This window comes from Haemaphysalis longicornis, unplaced genomic scaffold (genome assembly GCF_048455015.1).
Source record: "Haemaphysalis longicornis isolate Haplotype H1 unplaced genomic scaffold, Haemaphysalis longicornis Haplotype H1 scaffold_5, whole genome shotgun sequence".
Taxonomy (NCBI): Eukaryota; Metazoa; Arthropoda; class Arachnida; order Ixodida; family Ixodidae; genus Haemaphysalis; species Haemaphysalis longicornis.
In genome coordinates, this window is record NW_027526385.1 from 157,926,656 (window position 1) to 157,947,350 (window position 20,695).

The following is a 20,695-nucleotide window of genomic DNA, read 5'->3' on the forward strand; positions in this document are numbered from 1 at the left end:
AAAAGAGAAGAAGAAATAGGTGGAGAGTGAGAGAAAAAGCCGAAGACTGCATTGTTATTCTACCAGTTCCTGGCGGTGCTTTTCCGGAGCATAGACAACAATTGACGCCGTCACACTATTAAAAGACATGCGGGCGATTGTGAAGCGAGACTCAGATTTTCGCTGTTATGGTAGCAGGGTAACTCATTTAAACTCAAAAGGTCACGGTCAAATGCAAACCGCGACGATATGTAGCGGGTCGAAAGCAAACACAATAAATTTATATCGTCTGCATATCCAAGATAGCGAGGTTTACACAAATTTCTGAATTTCTGAAAATATCGCATTTAAATAGAAAGAGATTAGTAGAAAGCATTGACTGGGCGTTTGTGCCAAAGGTGTTGTGGGAAAATGGACGAGCCGCCGAGACCCGTTCTGATGAGTAATTTAATGATACATAATGACAATGATGATGATGAGCACGAGGGAGGCTAGGCGTCATCTTTTTCAATATCCTCCCCCCCCCCCCCCCCCCCCGCGCGAAAATGGCTACAAGTTTCACTGCGTCTTTAAAGTGCATGGCGGGAAAGCGGTTCAGTTGGCCGGCATCAAGAAATCAGGTCCGTTGAAGCAAGCAGATTCGGAGACCTCGCCGCTTCTGCTTCCATCGATGAAAACGACGCTGTTTAGCGTGGCGAAGCGTAGACCTGTTTTCTTGCTGAGAAACCGCTGATCTGCGGAAAGGAGTCCCTCTTCTGGGTGGCAACTTCATTCGCCAGCCGGCAGTCGTGTTGTCCATCACAGAAGCTCGCATTACTTGTATCACTTTTAAACGGCTTGCAGACTTCTGTAGAATGATAGCCGCTATTTTCCTTAGTCTTTTCTTTAACTTCCTTTTCTCCGTCTTCCGCAGGCTCTTTGCGACTCGGTCTTCCCGCTTCAACTTGCGAGTCCGTATCCAATATTTCCGCTTGTGTCTTGAATGTGTCAAATTGCGAAAAAAACCGGTACTAAATTTCTTCTCTTTCGGCGTTGTTTCTCGCTGTACCCAGAATCAGTTCTACTTCTTTTGGCCTGTTATTGTCCATCGGATTGCACAAGTTATTTGCTGCGCACAAATCAAGACTCTTGTCCTTTACAGATGGTACACCATCTGATTTCAATTCTCGTTTGTATTTACAGATGGTACACCATCTGATTTCAATTCTCGTTTGTACTGGCCTTCTTGTTTTCGGATTAAAAGATTATTATTTCCGTTTTCGCTGTCCGTATTTTCCCGGTGCTGTCTGATCTCTGACCTAATTCGGGTATTGATGGACATAATGAGAGCTTGCCGTTTAGTTCTGGTCTCGGTTATTTTCATTTCCAGTTTAACTTTTGCCGATATGACCATGGCCTGAAAATCAAATGCTCCAAACATCTCCGATTCCAGCTTCTAAATTTCCACGGTGTTTTCCACCTCTCGGTTAATCTGGATCAATGACTCGTTTTGCTCAGTCAGAGTTTCGAACAGGTGAGTCAACTCACCTATGGGTGGTTGCTCCACGCGAAGAAAGTCTTCTACCTTGCCCATCACATCTGCCAGTTTCTCCCGGACGATGCGCCGCCTTTCGTATAGGGCCTCCATGGTCCAGTCCAGCGTCACAGACGTCGTTTGTGATGGGATCGGACTCACGGGCAAAAGGTCAGCGCGAGCATTCTGGCAGGTACGCAGCGGCGAAGGCGCATCTCATGTGTGTCGACAATGGTGCAGCACGAATGCGTCCGGCTCGCGTCTTCTTCGTTAGCTGGCCCAGCCTTTCTCAACGGGTTCGCTGGTATGGTGGCTTCATTTCTGTTCCCCAGAGGTGAGAAGGCGGTCGAAAGTAGGCCAAAATCCGCTCGGTGTGGCTCCCCTCTGGAGGTCCCTTGTTCCCTGTTCTCCCGGCGGTTCGTCGCAAGCTCGGAGAACGTCGAGCAACGGGTTTTCGGCACCAAAAATGTGGGAAAAGGGACGAGCCGCCGAGACCCGTTCTGATCAGTACTTTAATGATACATAATGATAATGATGATGATGAGCACGTGGGAGGCGAGGCGTCATATTTTTCAATAGGAGTATTGTTTCCTGGCGCGCAGTAAAGTTTTGAAGAGCTTAACAACCACGCAAAAACTGAGCCCACTGATTTGTTCCTTAAGTCATACCTCACATCTGTTGTTAACATCCCCAAACCTCAAACTTTTCTTCCGAAAATTTTGATATCGAATCTTCCGACATTTAAATGCAGGTTGCACCCCATGACCCACCGTCAACGTTACGTCTTGCGTTAGGTTCAGGTCCCTTTCGAACACTGTCTTCCCGAGGCACAAACTGCACGCGGTTTCCGCCTACCGCAATTTAATCATAAAACATGCTCCACAAAACGATTTTTTGTTTACTTTTAGCTTTCTTTCGCAATGTCGCCTTCGTGCTGCTTCTGCGTGTGGGAAGGCCTATGAGTTTTTATTTTGTCCACCAAGAACAAAGAAAGAACATTGTATGCAATCAATGAATGCCGAATACTGAAAATTTGACACACCAACATTAACTTAAGTTTTTGGGCTATTGTAATTCCTCCAAACAGATATTGCAAAACGAGAAAATTAAGACTTATGTCGCTTTAAGTCATTTCTTTCAGTTGTTGGGTGTTTCGAATAGTTAAGCAAAAGTTTTACATCAATGAATGTTTTCAGAAGCAAACCTATGTTGTATCTACGACCCGTGTGTTTTTTTTATAGCATTTACTCGTCTATTAAGTAGTGAACAAATTGTGGCGTAAAATGCAAAAGGCGCGCAAATATGTATGGAATGCCGCCAAAACAGGATTAAGGCCCACAAACGGGCTTGCTCGAGTAGATCACTCAAGTTTACAAAGCGCAAGACGTGGCAGATATCGTGTCGCAGTAGGTTACTGTTATTTCGTTCGCTTCCCATGTCTTTGGTGCATTTATAAGATTACAGGTAGCTTTCTGGTGGATGATAATAAAAATTCGAATCGCAATCATTTACATAGATCCTACAAATTATATAATTCGATATGTTATTTCGCAGACTTGGACTGGACGGGGTCATCACGAACTATCCCGACAGCGCCCTTGCTGCCTTGAAATGGCCTAGCGTTGCACGAATTGCTCGACTGGCAGGGCCCTCTGACAGCCCTTGGACTCGGGTCAGGACTCCACATTGAATATACACAAGGCGCCACCTCAGTATGAACACGCAGATAATGCGGAGAGTGTAGGCGGAGCCGGTAAATAATAAAGGCTGCTTCTTTGATTTTTGAAAGCCATTTTGATTATTAATAAAAGTGATATACCTGAAATGTCGGTTTGAACCCTCTCTCTCTCTATATATATATATCTGCTCCATGGTCAACTACGACGATCGCTGAGCTGAATTTGTAGATGCCGCGCGACGTTCGCAAGAAATAGATACAGCAGGCAATCGTGAAGCGTTTTCTGCCTTCGCAAACAGTCCGCACACACGCCGGCCGCGCCTGCCAGCTCGACACACTCAGCGGCTCGAACCGGCGCAGACCACAGTAGCAAAAGCTTGTCTCTGCTCTTCCGAATCAATCTGATCACTAAAAAGAAGTTCCACATGCGAGAAAGTGGGTGTTAGTGTGGTGAAAAAGTGTGCTAGGGATTGTTGCCAGGGCTTTTTTTAAAAGCGGCGATCAGATACCTGCTGTGATGCAAGCTTACGCTGACCGGCGTTGGATGCTGCGGCGCGCGGTGCGCCGAGCGGCCGAGAGATGGGGATACCTGCGCGGAAACAGACTACCGAAACAGGCTACGCAGATGTCTTGGTCACCGATCGCTCAAGCGGCAGTTATAGCTGAAATAAAGTTACACATGCGAGAAGGGGGACGATAGTGTGGTCAAAAGTTGTGTTACGGATTGTCATTCGCAGTTGCGCAGATAGCGGCGATCAAATATCCGCCAGTATGCTAAGCCTAAAGTTCGCATCACCCGAGCGACCCGAGGCGACCCGAGCAACGCAAGCCGCTTGCGGGCTCAGCGGGCTCTCTTTGGCTGTGACCTCACGACGACCGCAACGATGGCACGACTGCATCTGCCTTGCCAGTCGCACGCCGTGAGCCTTCTCCGACCAGCGAACGACGCCAAAACCGGCCCTAACGATCAATCGTAACGATCAGTCGCATGCGAATTGCGTGCACCAGTCGTCCATATGTCTAGCGCAGTACAGTGGCGTCGTGCAGGCTGGCTCGTAGGCTTGCGCCATGTAAAGTGCAACAGCCGGGCCTCCGACGGAGGAAGAGGGGCAGCCAGGTCTGCTACTTCTCCAGCCTTGCACCACTTGTGCAAGCTGCGCCGATTTTTTGTTCTGATGCGTAATGGCCTAGGAGTCCCCAGATAGCGTTTGAGATAATTGATAGAGTGAAAATTACATAAAACGGCCTTAAAATTGAAAGTTTCAGTTACATTTTCCTTGCGCTTAAGGAGGGCGTAGGACCGGGGCCAGCTACTCTCGGTGGCTCTGGTATCATAGGACAACGTCACTGTCACCATTTTGTGCGGACATCAAAACGCTGCATGCGCAAGACTGCGGAGGCGTTGTGAAAGACGCTCAGGTCAATAATCCCAGCCAACAAAGCATTTCATTATACCAGTAAATAACTGACAGGTAACCTCAGTGATGTGTTATGGGCAGATGCGGTGCAATGGAGTTTAACTTGTGTGTTAATGGCACCCTAGCATTTAAGTAGACCCATATTACAATCGGTCAGTCATGTTTCTTAGCAGTGTCATAGTTCGGGGACAGGTAATCGCACAAACACTCTGCGGCATCACAGAACAATAGCCAAAAAGTGGTTAGGGAGTCCCGTCTGCTTTCGCAATTATGCATAAAGTTTGCGGTAGCATTGAGATCGTCGTTATCAGGGTGAATCAGTCTTTTAGTAAACCTGTATTTTTAAAGGCGATAGTCTTTCGTGGGCTACTTAAGCTCAGAAGCCTTGGTCTGTCTGTATGTGTCTGTGTCTGTCTGTGAAAAGCGGATGTATTAAAAACCATCTATCGGGGCGCAGACACTAGTGGTAACAGCTAGAGTTCCTCTATAGTAACAGCGCTTCCCTAAAAACAGAAAAAAACCCCATCAGTTTCCAAGTACTCCGGCCATTAAACACTCTGCACAACAGATGTCTGTGGTGGTGAAACAAGCTACTGCAAAATCAGTCCAGAGAAAGTCCACAGGTGTCTATATGTACAGAGAGAGCTCAGAAGCTAGCTGAATCTCAATACGGTACAATAGGTATGCTCAGGATGTTGTTCCTGACTACTATGAAGCGCCCCCGCAGGGGGCACCTTGAGTATTCATGGTGACGGTGTTGGCGACACCGCGGACCCCGAGCCCCCAACATAAACTGTAACCTACCGTGGTGATGTGTTTAAAGGTGAAGGGTAGAAGCCTCAAACGGTGGCCGTCGGAGCCCTGGTCAAGCTCCGGCGGATGGGCTCGCTGTCTGTTTACCAGGCAGGGAGCTCCGGGACCTCTCAGGCTATGAGGGTAAGGTTTGACAAGAAAGTACCCCCGTCCCCTGCTTCTTTTACATGCCATATGGTAAATCGTAAATCCCCCCCCCCCCCCAAACATGATCGGGCCCTGAAAAGGGGCCGCACCGAAGGTTCATTTCCGCCACTCCCAACCCTCAGTCTTCCAAAGCCCGATAACTACCCCCGTTTTTTGGTGTTGGAATCCAGTGACCAAGAAAAGCCTCTTGCATCACAGTCCGTGTTCCTAATATCGAAATTTCTGGAGGGCATCATTGGTGACAAATATAAGGCCAAAAAACAAAGAACTGGAGAAATCCTGGTTGAAGTACACAACCAGCAGCATGCAAAGATCCTCCTTGAACAAACTCGCATAGCCAATCTTGAAATCAGGGTGACACCCCACCGGAACCTAAACAGTACTCAAGGTGTCATCTCCGAAGTAAACCTGATGAATGAGACAGATGCTGACCTGCTGGAGGGCCTGATAAATCAGGGCGTGACAGCTGTGAGGCGCATAACTGTGAGGTGGGATGACAAAGTAGTTTCGACCAAGCACATTATCCTTACTTTTGACCGGTCCACACTCCCAGAGTACGTCAATGCAGGTTTTGTACATTGTAATGTCTGGCCCTACATTCCAAACCCGCGCCGCTGCTTTAAGTGCCAGCGGTTCGGGCACGGAACCAACTCCTGCCGTGGTCGTTTGACCTGCGCAAAATGTTCTCAGCATGATCATACATCCGATAATTGTCCATCATCAACCCTCACCTGTGCCAACTGCCAGGGGCCCCACGCAGCGTGGTCCCGCACTTGTGAGAAATTTAAGCAAGAAAAACAAATCATTAATGTAAAGGTCACTGAGAACATCACCTTTCCAGAGGCGAAAAAGAGGTTCGCCTCTTTCCCTCTGGGGAGGTACGCCTACGCAGCTCGCCGGGGGTGGGGGGGGGAGGAGCGGCGTATGGTGTCCACAGGGACCCAGTTCAGCGAGTCTGACCTGGTCCCTCACCCGCCCCCCTCTGGGGTGCCTCAGGCAGCCCAATCCGTCGCCACGCCGCTTGCTGAGGCAGCAGCGGTTGTGGTGACAACCTCTTCTGTACGGACCGGTGCCGCTCCCGTCCCTGCCTCCCCTTCCTCCAGTGCGTTGGAGGGTGCCGACCGGATGGACACCGGGGGCCCCGCATCGGCTCCCACCGCCACCGCACCTCCTGTGCCACCTTCGGTGTCCCGGACACCCTCGGCGGTGGCGGCTCAAACGAAGGGCTCCAGAAAGGGGGCCAAGTCCGAGGGGCCTGGTCCGCCGGGCACCCTTCTTGCATCCGATGAGGAGATGGATGTCGCGCCGTTCCTGCCTGCAACGCAGCGCAAGGAACGGCCTCCGATGTCCAAGCCGCCAGAAAAGCCTAGAAATCCTAGAATAACAGCCCCGAAAGACGCCACATGAAAAAAACACGCACACACACACTCCAGTTATTCTTAAATTTAAATAATGGGAAATGAAAACATCATCCAATGGAACTGCAGAGGCCTCCTTAAAAATCTTGACGATGTGTATGAGATGCTGCATGCCAATCAGCCAAGTATCATGTGTATCCAGGAAACCCACCTCAATTCTAAACAAACAAATTTCTTGAATAAGTACATGGTATTCAGAAAGAACAGGGTTGGCTGCACACACTCTTCAGGAGGTGTGGCAATTGTCGCCCAGAAATCTTCAGCCTGCCACCCTGTCACTCTGAACACTGTCCTTGAGGCTGTTGCAATCCGTACGATAATATTTAATAGGTTGATAACGGTATGCTCCATTTACATCTCTCCTGATCATGCACTCTCGAGCTCTGACTTCGAGGCACTGGTCGACCAGCTGCCCGAACCATACATACTAACAGGCGACCTTAATGCGCACAACTCTCTTTGGGGCTCCTCTAGAATGGATGCCCGAGGTCGCCTGATAGAGAAATTCCTCACATCTTCAGTAGCATGCCTTTTCAACAAAAAACAGCCGACATACCATAACTTAGGACACAATACATACTCGCATCTTAACTTGGCTATTGGCTCTGCAATTCTCTTTCCATGTCTTGAGTGGGGCGTGGGCACGGACCCATATGGTAGTGACCAATTCCCCACTTCCCTAACGTACATAGTTAAAGGCCCATGCAGTCCATCTTCCCAGAACAGGTTTAATGAATCAAAAGCAAACTGGAGTACATTCACAGAAACATCTAAACTACACCACACAACCATAAAACACCTACACGTGGAGGAAGCAGCCCAACTCGTCACGGCACACATACTCGACGCCGCCGAAAAGTCAATGCCCCAGGCCTCCAGTGCGTCCCGCAACCCAAGGAGGCCCTGGTGGAACGAGGACTGTAGGCGGGCGCGAGAGGCCCAGAACAAGCCATGGGGTGTCCTTCGCCGGTACCCCACGCCAGATAATCTCATTTCCTTTAAACGGGCAAAGGCCCTTGGGAAGCGTGTGCGTCGTGAGGCGAAACGAGAGAGTTGGCGCGCCTTCCTCACTTCCATCAACTCATACACCGACACTCACAAAGTCTGGACACGGATACGCAAGCTAAAAGGACAACAGACACACAGCCTGCCCCTGGTTAGCACAACAGGGGACACACTCAAAGACCAGGCCAACACGCTTCCACAACACTTTGAACACGTGTCCAGCTCAGCAAACTACACAAACACTTTCATGAAACACAAAACATCTGCAGAAAAAAAGCCCTTACACGACAAAGACAAATCAAAAACTTCTTACAACTCTGAATTCACTCTCTATGAGTATAGGGCTGCCCTGAGCACGTGCAAACCTTCAGCTCCAGGCGCAGATAAGATTACATACACCATGATACAACACCTACACCCAGACACTCTTGAAACACTCCTACATCTATACAACAACATATGGCTTTCGGGGCACATTCCTCGCTCTTGGAGAGAGGCCATAGTAGTGGCTATCCTAAAGGAAGGGAAGGACCCTTCCTCTCCCGCCAGTTATCGTCCCATTGCCCTGACAAGATGCCTATGTAAGCTCTTTGAGAAGATGATAAACAGGAGACTCGTGTACTTCGTAGAGTACAATGGTCTTCTCGAGAGCTGCCAGGCAGGCTTCAGGGCGGGGCGATCTACCAACGATCAACTCGTTGCATTAGAGGCGTATCTAAAAGATGCTTTCCTCCATAAGCAGTACTGTATGACAGTATTCTTTGAACTAGAAAAATCGTACGATACCGCGTGGCGGTATGGCATCTTAAGCGACCTCAAGTCCTTCGGCATGGTAGGTAACCTGATGAACACACTTGCCAGCTACTTGTCTCAAAGAACCTTTCATGTGCGAGTTGGAACTGCACTCTCTAGGGTTCATGTGCCGGAAAATGGAGTGCCGCAAGGTGGAGTTTTAAGTTGCACCCTTTTTATTGTGAAAATGAATTCCCTTAGGAAGGCGCTGCCACCGTCCATTTCCTGTTCAATCTATGTAGACGACGTTCAGCTCTCCTTTAAATCCTGTAACTTGTCTGTCTGTGAGCGCCAGGTCCAGCTTGGTGTTAACAAGCTAGCTGGTTGGGCAGATAGCAACGGTTTTAAATTTAATCCAGGGAAGTGCACTTGTGTCTTGTTTTCCAAGAGGCGTGGAATCCGACCTGATCCAGACATTCAACTCCACGGTGTCTCCATTCCTGTAAAAAAGGAACACAAGTTTTTAGGTATAATCTTTGACGAAAAGCTCACATTCATCCCACACATAAAACAACTAAAACATAAATGCTTAAAGACAATGAATATCCTGAAGGTTCTCTCGCACATCTCTTTTGGTGCTGACAAACAACTCCTGTTGCGTGTTTTTACCAGCTTGATAGGTTCACGATTGGACTATGGCAGCGTTGTCTATGGGTCAGCCACTAAAACATCCCTCAGAGTGCTGGACCCTGTGCTTCATCTAGGGCTCCGCTTGTCGTGTGGCGCCTTTCAGACTAGTCCAGTCGAAAGCCTGTATGTAGAGTGCAACAAATGGAACCTACAACGTCAGCGAGCATACACAGACCTCCTTTATGCTTTTAAAATTTCATCCATGCCTCACCATCCTTTTGAATCAGTTTTTCATGATACCTCCATGACTGAACTCCTTTTAAATCGACCATCGTTGTCTGCGCCCTTCTCTTACAGAGTAAGAGAGGAAGCGTCAGAGCTTGCTGTCTCCTTTTTAGATACCATCCAAAGTTCTGTAACAGATTTCATTCCACCATGGCATCTCCGCCCTGTCTCATGCGACACATCATTCACACATGTAGATAAAAACCGAGCTCCCGCATGTGCAATTCTGCAGCATTTCTTGTATTTGCAGCAGAAGTATGAGTGCTCTGAATTTTATACGGATGCCTCTAAGACTTGTACCTCTGTGTCCTGCGCGGCGCATGGGCCCGGCCTTAGTGTCACCAAAACTCTGAATAGTCATACTAGTATCTTTACGGCAGAGGCTTACGGTGTACTTCTTGTTGTCAATTATATACTTAAAGCCACATCCCACAATCCATTATCTATACAGATTCACTCAGTGTTGTGCGGGCACTGTCGTCAACAATGCCTTAAAAAAACCACGTTGTCAATCTGATCGTCAAGGGTATTATGTCTGTGTATGTACGCAAATTTGAATTGGTTCTTTGCTGGGTCCCTGGCCACTGTGGTATAGCCGGGAACGAAGCAGCGGACCGAATGGCTGCTGCTGCTACACTCTCGAATACAGTAGACATAACCACATTACCCTACACCGACGTGAAACCACACATCAGACACCAACTTCGCAAAACATGGCAAACACACTGGAGTGAACAAACAGACAACAAGTTACACGTAATAAAACCACACTTGGGACCATGCACCACCGACACACGTAATAGATACACTGAAGTCACCATGGCTAGATTACGGATAGGGCACACTCATGCAACGCACTCGCACCTTCTCACGGGGTCTCCAAGACCTCTGTGCAGCAGGTGCGGAGAGGCCTTATCCGTGATCCACATCCTTATACAATGTAAAGCACTTGACACAACACAGTACAAATACTTCCCACAACTACACACGCGACATATTCCACCACACCCGTCATACTTCTTAGGAGATGAAGCCATGTTTTCAGTCAAACGCGTTTTCGAGTTTTTTATCGACGTAAATTTTTTACATCTCATTTCTTATCATGCATGTTGACAACCTGGCCCTTTACACCAGTCATCTTCATTACGTTGTGTTTTACTTTGTTTATTTTTACTGAAATGTTCTACTTTTACTTTCATGCCAATTTCATGTAATCACTATTGTTTGGCGCTCTTTGCCCCTAGTCGGCCTTGCGCCATTAAACTCCAAACATCATCATCATACTATGAAGCGCGTAGACCAGCGTAACAGAAAGGCTTCTTCGCCTAGAACTGCCAAATCATTTTCTAAATGACTCACAAGGATCCAGCGTACACACCACACAAGTGGAAACATGGCCCATTGCGGTAGGGCGCGAAGACACGCGTCCCCATGATTTCGCCACAATACAAAAGCACCAGCCCACATCGGGAAGTTCACAACACTTCATATGAACGTGTGCTCATTTGAAGTGTGAGACCAAACAACCTGTTTAACGTAGTCCTAAACGCTGCTGCTACACGACAATGAAACAAGGCATGCTCCAATGTTTCAGTGTGCCCACAGTACGGGCACCATGAGGAACGCACATCCCCGAATCTCGCGAGATGGCCACACGTAGGGAGAACGTCCCAGCCTCGCAACCAGCCGAAATACCGAATATCAGCCGGAAGTGCCTCTCAAGTCAGCTTATGCCAATGGATGCCGCTTAATCTAGCTATCTGGTGGTTGTATAACTGGTTTATCGCCAATTTTTCGCACAATTCGCTTGCCGTACGTTCACTAAAATTTAGGCTTGCAAGGGAGACGGAAGGTTTTCAGTGTTTTGGCAACTTAGGCATAAAGTGCCGGCGACTGCTCATCAGACGGACCGCATTGTGTTTGTCACAAAACATTGAGCGGGAAGTTCCCAAAAAGTCGTGCAGCAGGGCCCTCCCTGGGTATACTCAGTTGCGCCTACAAGGTCGAACACCGCGAGTACGGCCAGCACGCTGGAGACGAGCAAACCTCTAGAGTATTTACTTCAGGGGGAGCACGACGGAAGAGAAACAGCGTGAGGGGTGAGAAAGAAGGCAAAGGGAGGCATTTACTTGGCAAATGTCGACGAAAGACTGTCGTCTTTTGTCGACGATTGCAACGAAAGGAGCAGATACGCCACCAATTTTCTCGTCGTTGCTCTTTCTATGCATTTCTGTTGTTTACCTGGCTCCCCTCGTACAAGGCAAATTTGTCTGGCGCTATTGGCAGTGTTGCCTTCGAATTCCTACCTTTATCGTAGCATTGCGGAACAGCAAAACCTCAAAAACCTTAGAATGCTCCTGAGGTCAGGATAGAAACGTGGCTCGTACCCACTCGGGGATATTGGCCGGGAAGGGCCTGTCCACAAAGAGAGACTGCAGGTGGGTTTAAACGAATGTTTTCCGGCATGTGCCATACTACGAGCCAGTGCTTGAGGTCCAATGAGTGCGAAAAACACAGAATGTATGACTGTAAAAATGGTAGTGGTCACACATACACTACGGTGATATTTAGGGTTAGTTCTGCTGCCAAAAAAAAAAAGCTGCTACCACATTGCCCAGCCTAGCAGATATCTGTTGTGCTGCAAAAATTCGGATCTGTCCGCGCCTGCGCTCACACTCGAGGGGGCGAAGAGTTTCGTTAAGAAGGCCCGAATACTTGTGGTGAAAGTGAACGTTGCCTTAATCACCCTGTGTGTGTGTGTGGCCCGGAGATGAGGGTATGGAAATGTTTTTGTAGAGTGGTGGCAGAGGTGATATGGATTTAAGATCCTACAGCGGTTGCACGTGGCTGGTGCATAGTTCCCGTAGGATGAAGGGTATCGATCTTTCTCATGGTGTCCATTTGTAGTCGGCGAATGAACCAAGGCTTAGACAACCCGCCACGGTGGCTCAGTGGCAAAGGTGTTGCGAAGCTGAGAACGAGGCCACGGGTTCGATTAACCGACCGCGGCGGCCGCTTTTCTGATGGAGGCGAAAAGCAAAAATGCCCGTGTGTATGAGATTTCAGCGCACGTTAAAGATCCCCAGGTGGTCAAAATTAATCCGGAGCCCTCCACTGCGGCGCGCCTCATCGCCTGCGCTGCGTCGGCGCGTTAAAACCTTACAATCAGTCAATCAATCCAAGGCTTAAACAGCGACGACGTGTTACTGTGATAATTCGTAAACCATGACAACTCGTGAAATAAAAGGTCATGCGGTGCAAGAAGTTGGAAGAAAAAGAAAAAAGAAACCTATTGTTGTCTTCCACTCATGCGCACTGGGTTCAGTGCCCCCATCGGTTGCCACGGGTCATTATGCAGAATTTGTACCTGCTTTATGGTTCCGGTACTAGCTTGTGAAGCGCATGCAACGGCTCTCTTGTTTCCATTGATTCCTACATGACAAGGAACACATCCAAATTTGATTTGGCATCTTTGAGCTTCGCCTGTCACTATATTGTTTAATATTTCTTCCATAAAAGGTTCAGCTGCATTTTTGTAATGTAGTGCTGATGTTGTTTGCAGAAAGTCCGTATAGATAATACTGTTTTTAATTGCATTCTTATTTATCCTTTCTACTGCCACAGCAATGGCCTAACATTCCGCTGTGAAACCGCGACGCCCTTAGGTAGCCTGATCACCTTTTCCTATATACCTGGCACTACTGCAGCCCCAACATAGTGTGATGTTTTAGAAGCGTCGTTGTAGAAAGTGGTGTAGTCTTGATATTTTCAGCTGTGGGCGAAAAATTCCTGTATGATATGTTCACGCGGTGTCTTCTTTTTTTTTTGAAGGTGTGTTAATGTCAAGTTGCATAGAGGAGGTCACGTATATTAAGCTGGTAGCCAGTCGCATCTTTGAACAATTTCAAGTAAAGTGTTTGGCATAGTTTTAAATGCAGAGCAGTTCAGTAACTCACGATGTCACCCGCGTTGACGTCCGTAGTCCGCACCGCACCCTTCCCTACTATATGAAAAAAATACTATCCTGCGCCAGGTTTCGATCCCTCGACCGTGCGGGCGGAACGCAATGTACATGGTGCTCTACCCACTGCGCCACAGAGCCGACACAGAATGGGACGCTATGAACGCGCCTTATATTGTTGACTCCATCAAATTACTGCTGACGAGCGCTCTCTCGTCAGCAGTTGCCACAAGTGCAACAACATTAACGTAACGCAAACTACTTAACGTCGTGCGCTCCCGGAAATGCTCTGCATTTGATCGTGCCCCTCGCGAGGGGGATGTTTGACGCTACCTTTTAAATGCAGAGCATTTCAGTAACTCACAATGTCACCCGCGTTGACGTCCGTAGTCCGCACTGTCGTTGTCCCTACTATATAAAAAAAAATACTATCCGGCGCCCGGTTTCGACCCCTCGACCCTGCGGGCGGAACGCAATGTACATGGTGCTTTACCCACTGCGCCACAAAGCCGACACAGATTGGGAGGCTACGGACGCGCCTTATATCCTTGACTCATTCAAATTACTGCTGACGAGCGCTCTCTCGTCAGCAGTTGCCACAAGTGCAACAACATTAACGTAACGCAAACTACTTAACGTCGTGCGCCCCCGGAAATGCTCTGCATTTGATCGTGTTCCTCGCGAGGGGGATGTTTCACTGCGTCTTCTCTCGGTCGCGGGACCCGTGGCGCCATCTGGCGGAGGCGCGGCACAACTCGTAGCACTTTGAAAAGATGCGGCGCCAGCCAGCTGTGTGTGTGCGTGCCGCACTTGTAGAAATGGCGAGTGCATTGGCTGTCCACAGAGCAAAGCATTCGTGCAAGTAAGCCGTTGCAGTCAGTCAGTCAGTCAGTCAGTCAGTCAGTCAGTCAGTCAGTCAGTCAGTCAGTCAGTCAGTCAGTAAGACAGTCAGTTAGTTATTTAGTTAGTTAGTTAACAATTAGCTTTTTTATTTACCCCGTGTGATTCCGTTAATCCGGACCTTTCATTTGATACCTTACACGCCTTAGACTCCTCAATTTCACTTTTTACCCAATCTAATGTGGTCATTATTCTGTCTTAAGGGACGTCCAGTCAATTCAGCTAATTCATTTGAAACAGTAGAAAGGACAGCCCCCGCCCCCATTTCCCCCCGGCTCTCACCTCTTCTTTTTGGGGTTTTTCTTCAAAACGGAGAATCAATGGTCTCGTTGCTTGAGGTTTCTTATTAAACAGTGTCTTAGATTGGCATTTTGTAATTATGGGGCCACCAGATGTTTTGGCAGTGAAATGATATTTTGGGTGTATCCGAATGTCAGCATGGTTCTTCTGTCTGGAAGTGAGGCTTTATTGCTTTCAACGTAAAAACTGCTTACATGTGATGTCCTGTACACCCCAGAGGCGATACGCCAACCTTAATTACCTACTGGGTGCAGTCGTTTCAAGTAGGACTGCCTTGCTGAGCCATACACAATACCATTAAGCAGACCGGTAAACTTGTAAAAGGCAAACTCTGTTGGAACCTCATTTTTTGCGTGACAGAACTTTATATTTTTAGAGCTCCCGAGTCCCGATGCTTTATTTTTTAGAATATTGATGTGAGGCAGTAAAGGAAGTTTTCTGGCAAATTTTATGCGGATTTGGATTGCATAAATGTTATTTAAGTCTGCAGAGCGACGTTTTTACGCGCCCTGACGCGGGCTTCAGCATCCTCCTGTGGTTAGCTACTACTCAGGCAAGAAGTGTACTCGCCGTTGCCGACTCACGAGTCTCATGCCTTTCGAGAGCCCGCAACACCTGCTGGACGCCCCAGTGTTGATGCTCGTAGGAGTAGCTCCTTGCGGCTTTTTCAAGCCGTGGAGTGATGGTTCTTGACGTCGCTTCTTAAAGGGGCCCTGAAATGCGTTTTGAGCAGACTAAGTGAACTAGCGCAATCGTTAGATTGGGTCGTCAACGTCATCTGTGCCAAGTATTACTTTTTTACGCGCAGCGGAAAGCTCACACTTTTGTTGCAAAGTTTGCCGCTTTTTTCTCACCCTTCCCTACGTGTTTTTGGACGCCGCCATCTTCACATGTCTACATCATCCATTCCCAGATGTTCGTCATGACCTAGACATCCTGCGATTGGGCGGCTTTTTCACGCACTTCCGGCAAAGAGATGAGTCGTCTGCTCAGCGTCGGCTCGACGGCTGATCTGCTAGCGGAGTGCCGGAGTGCTTGGACATTTTACGACAAACGAAACAAGTGTAAACAAACGCTTAACCGTTTGTATTGAATGCAACACGGCCATAACACGACATGGATATTCTCTTACCTGAGTACATTCCATAAAGAAAGCGTTGAAGCCCCGTGGCACTTCTTTCGTGCAATCGAAGAGAACGCCCTGAGCCGAATGCCCTGGTTTGACACATACATTTTATTAAACTTCAAAACAATCCAGAGATGCGTTTAGAACGAACACAACATCACAACATCCGTTGCAAGTCTGAACCGGGATTGACAGACGATGGGTTGCCTCCTCCTGCCCGTCGTAAATTCGGCACTCACCTCGCGCGCGGTTTGCGGGGACGAACAGCGAGTCACTTAACTCTGGCGCACAAACCGAGATGGCTTTTAGCCACGCACACTGCACATACCCCATGCGAGGTGGAGTCGTACGTCGCTCGAGAAAGATAATCCAGACCATGGGAAGCACTATACGCCCGCAGAATCACAACGTCGCATTTCATCGCGAAACAAAGGCGTCCACAACACACACACCATCGCCTCCTGTAATGCCAAACGCATCTTGCACTTCCCAATGGGAGTGAGTGGTACGCCTACAGTGCCCTCATGTGGCGAGGTGGGGCCCCAAGCTGAACCGGGATCACGCAACCGTAACTGACTTCTAAAGCGGTTTGTGCCTTGTTGCCAAGGCAACCGATGTTTGAGATTGTCAAAGAGATTGTGAAAGCTTTTTTTATAGAAAGCTCAGGGCCGTGGCGGAGCATGTTTTGCCAACGTTGCCGCTCCCCACCACGCGTCGCCCCAAGCTGAACTGTTCATATGATTGAAGCGTTTTGTGCACGGGTTCTGTATCGGTTTAAAATGGCTTTTTCACATGCCTCCGGCAGGAATTACCACCGCCGCAAAATAAGACCCGGCACCAGCGGGGCCACATCAGATACGGCGCTTTTTGGGTAAACAGTGCGCGGTGCATCAAAGAGAACGAGCGCACGCCGATAAAACGTCACGGTCTGCCGATAGCGACTGCAGCAATGTACACCGCGAAAGGGGAAGGCCAGGCCGCCGCACACATGCGGCCAGATTTTTCGTTCTCGTTTCCACCCTTGAGCGGAGTGCGGGATTCATGGTGTCAACAAAGGTTGCCCGTAACAGACGGCAGTCTGAGCAGCGCAATAGCGGAAGTACGTCACCGCTGAGGAGCACAGCATCTGGGAAGGAAGGTTTGCGCGCCGTCAACAGCGGAGAATAAGCTGAAAGGAGGAGGAAACGCGGCGCGACGATAATGTGCGGTTTTTGATTTGTGATTTCTCAGCTAGTATTCGTCGCTTTAACAAAATTCTTGCGGGAGGAGATCGCTAATACATTGCTGTATTTGGTTACATGTACATCCATGCATCGGCGGAAGGTATTTCGAGACCCCTTTAAGGGTTCATGACACAGTCCCACAAGGTGAGCTCCTGGTCTGCAGTCTCCCTGCCACGGAGCTTGCACTTGTCGGGTGGGTACGCGTACGGATACATTCAGTTCATCAGAGCCGGGGTAGGCAGGAAACCGGTCTGAAGCTGTCTTAGTAGCACTGCCTCCGTTCGGCTCAACCCCGTCTCCGGGGGTGGAGAGTTGTACGAGCCAGGGGGTAGGCCTTGGTGATTTCGCCATAGTCTGTCGTTCGTACCTTAGCACCGAACAAGGTTGTACGGTCAGTTGCGGGGGCGCGGTGGGTTAGTGTTCCCCTCTCCGCGTGTGCCATCTCGTTGTGGTTTGCGTTGTTACTCGAGAGAAAGAGAGGTCAAAACTTTTATACACACCACTGGGATAAGGGGCCGCCACCACGGCTTGTACTCGACGCGTCCTTGCCCCACGCGCCGGGATCTGCTTGACTCGAAAAGTTATTGTGCATTCTAGACGTGCATTGCGCAGCACTTGCAAAGCTTCTTTGCAGATGCGTCCCTTGGCATAGTTCCGAACTGCCGTTGTAGATCAATTGATTAGAGACTGACAGCCTACCGAAAAATCTGTGTTCGTTTTGTATGAGTAAATTGAATTACCCTAAACTTAGCTTCAGTGAGAAAAGAAAGGTCACTGTTTTGTGTGGTGAAAACTGAAAACCCTTCCTGTCAGGCCAGGTTGTTAGACTGTTTAGAGACAACTGCAATTGTCTTTTACGTGTCGCTACACTGGAGGACGTACAAGCTATTTGAAGAGTTCCAAGATAGAGCGAATACATGATCGACCTTGGAATTATTTTTGATGTGGAGTTCACTTGCGTGACAAACGTGTTGTGCTTAAAATGCAGCCCTGAGGCCTCCCATTCTCCTAACAAAGATCCTCGAGAGGGCTGAACCTAGGCGCACTTGAAATGAACAGTTTGTCATGAAGTCATTCAAGCGATTCAGTATTCTTCCACGGATGCCTAATTCTAGTAGAACACGCATGATTTTAAATTCCCATGTGGTGTCGTAAGCCTTCTCTAGGTCAAAGAAGGCTGCATCATGGTTGCTGTGATAATAGACACTACCTTAGATTAAACACCCTAGCTCCTTATCTCCGAATGGTTTCTGTCAGATGGTGAGACGGCTGCTCTGCAAATTGGTTACAGATTGCAAAGTCCACCCAAATGTCTCTTATCAACTTGTAGTAACTTGGTAGTAAGGCGCACATTTTGCCCTCCATTTTTTATTAATTGCACTTTTTCAAACACTGTTAGCTTACTTGTTTACATCTTCAGGCTTATCAGAGTTGTTCGTGTGCCCTAGCCTTCTAAATAGTCAAGATAAAAAAATCTCTCTGTTCACCGAAAGAAGTTTTTTTTCATTTTATCTGTGGCAAAGATATAAAAAAGGGAAAGGGCACAATCCTGATCATTTTAGGAAATAATGAGATTTATCGTTGAAATGGTAGAACAATTACATGTGTAGTAAAGCCATGGGACAGTCTAAGTGGTTTCAGTAATAGCCCCTATATTTATAAGCTTTGGCTAAGTGTTTCATAGTATCTTTGCATTCAAACTAAGGTGACGCCTTTCAAATATTCATCTTGTAGTGTAGACCCGTGTCCAAGGACTGTCTTCGGGTCCCGCCAGTCGTGCTATTCGTGCGACGTCATCTCGCTTCAAGGCAGCAATAGCGTTCCTGGGATAGTTCGTGATAACCCCGTCGAGTCCGAGCCTGTAAAACAAAATTTCGAATCACTTCCTTTGTAAGCCTTACGTTAATAGCAAAAACTCTAAACTACTTGGGGAAGTCTTCTTGCAAAGTGAAGTTTTGTGTGTTTGGCTGGATTTCGTGCTTTTGTGGGAAATGCACGTACCGTCATTGTTGACTGGCCGCAAAATATAAAAGAAGACATGCTGCTTGACGCCATAGCAAAATGATATAATATTATCTTCAAGGACGTTGTTCATGTGAACCCCCTGGAAGATATAATTTTGAAACCACTACAAAAATGACAAACCTGCTATAAAACTTCTCAAGCATATGTCTCCTCCGTTTTCCGATGCATCGTCGGGGGATGAACAAAAGCTAAAAAATTGCAATTAATTTATGTGAATCAAATTTTACGAATCCGGCATTCATATATTGCACATAATTTTTTTTCACCTGCAGACGAGAGTACGACATAACAGATAACGAGCCCTTGCCTACCAGACTTGCTAATGCGACATTTAGGACGAAAGTAATTTATTAGATTTGTTTTGTGCTGCCCAGTGAACGTTAAAGTTACATAAGGTGGCAACCGCGTGACAGGCTTGGCTCCTTAATTAACCTCGAAGGGACATCAACTTTACCGCAGGTTGTAAACTTGTGGGGAAGGTCATCGGCTGCACCCTGCTGAGTGAGTGAGTGAGTTCGCAGGATTTACTTAATTGGAGTAGGGCATATTGAGGTTTCTTTAGATTAGGCGTTAGAGCATTTTATTTTTAACGTAAACATAATATTCTTGAAAACATTTTGCTTGCCAGGAAATAATGAGTATTGACAAAATATTTCGGGGCGTTGGCGTCAAAGGTTCCTAATATTTAGCTCTGGTGTTCTCAACAACCCGCTGAAAGCTCTATGCTGGATACCAGGAAACCGTATGCTTCGTTTGTTCAAGCTATGTATTATTATGGCTCTCAGGTGACAAAGCGCTTCCAGCTTAAACCTGTTCATTGAAGGCTGTTCTCTACAAAACGATATCTCGCAAATGCCCAAATGATGAAGCAGGGGAAAAAAGTAAGCACAAAAACGGTTTCATAAGTACATAAAAATAACCGTGCTTGTTCTGCACCCTGTTCGCAGAAGCTCGACAGCGAGCAACAATTAATAGAAGATTCGCACCAAGCCATAATTATTAACGTGCGAAAAATATTCAATCAGAAATAAGCATATTTTTTGCCGAAAAAGAGGGAAGCTGGTTTCTACTATTTCCGCAAATAATGAAAATCCTGATCATTACGCTCTCTCCAATGCGAATAATTGTCGTAGCTGTCGAAATATTTACGGTGTTATAATTACCTCTTATTCCGGTAATATGCGGGCTTAAATCAACCCGCAACAACAAAAACATCAAGCCAAACTCGAACCTTAAAGCGCATGTTGTATTCAAGAATTTCTTGCCCACTGGGAAACTGATTCTACGTGACTCACGAACTCACACACCACGAAAGCTCCCTTTACAGTGCGGTCACGTGAGCCGCTTTCACGGACGACGCACACCGCGTTACCACAACAACCAAGCTCTCTGTGCCAGTCGCGCTCTTCCAAAGCGCTTTCTGCGTAACGATGGCGGCGGCGCTGGCCAAGTACGCGGCCGGCTCCGAAGCGCGTGAATGGCAAACGTGGCCGCCTAGACGCACCCGCACTAGCGCCATTCACGGGTCCACTTGGAATACCC

General features: G+C 47.8%; 1 protein-coding gene across 1 annotated transcript in view; it reads left to right on the forward strand.

Moving 5' to 3' along the window:
• LOC144139485 (dermonecrotic toxin SdSicTox-betaIIB1aiii-like) overlaps positions 1-3,250 on the forward strand; it is a 73,428-nt gene extending 70,178 nt beyond the window's left edge. The window contains exon 7 of the mRNA XM_077671815.1: positions 3,047-3,250. Coding sequence (XP_077527941.1) covers positions 3,047-3,182 — 136 coding nt within the window. The 3' untranslated portion in view covers positions 3,183-3,250. The remainder of the gene's footprint in view (positions 1-3,046) is intronic.
• Positions 3,251-20,695: the final 17,445 nt, after the last annotated feature.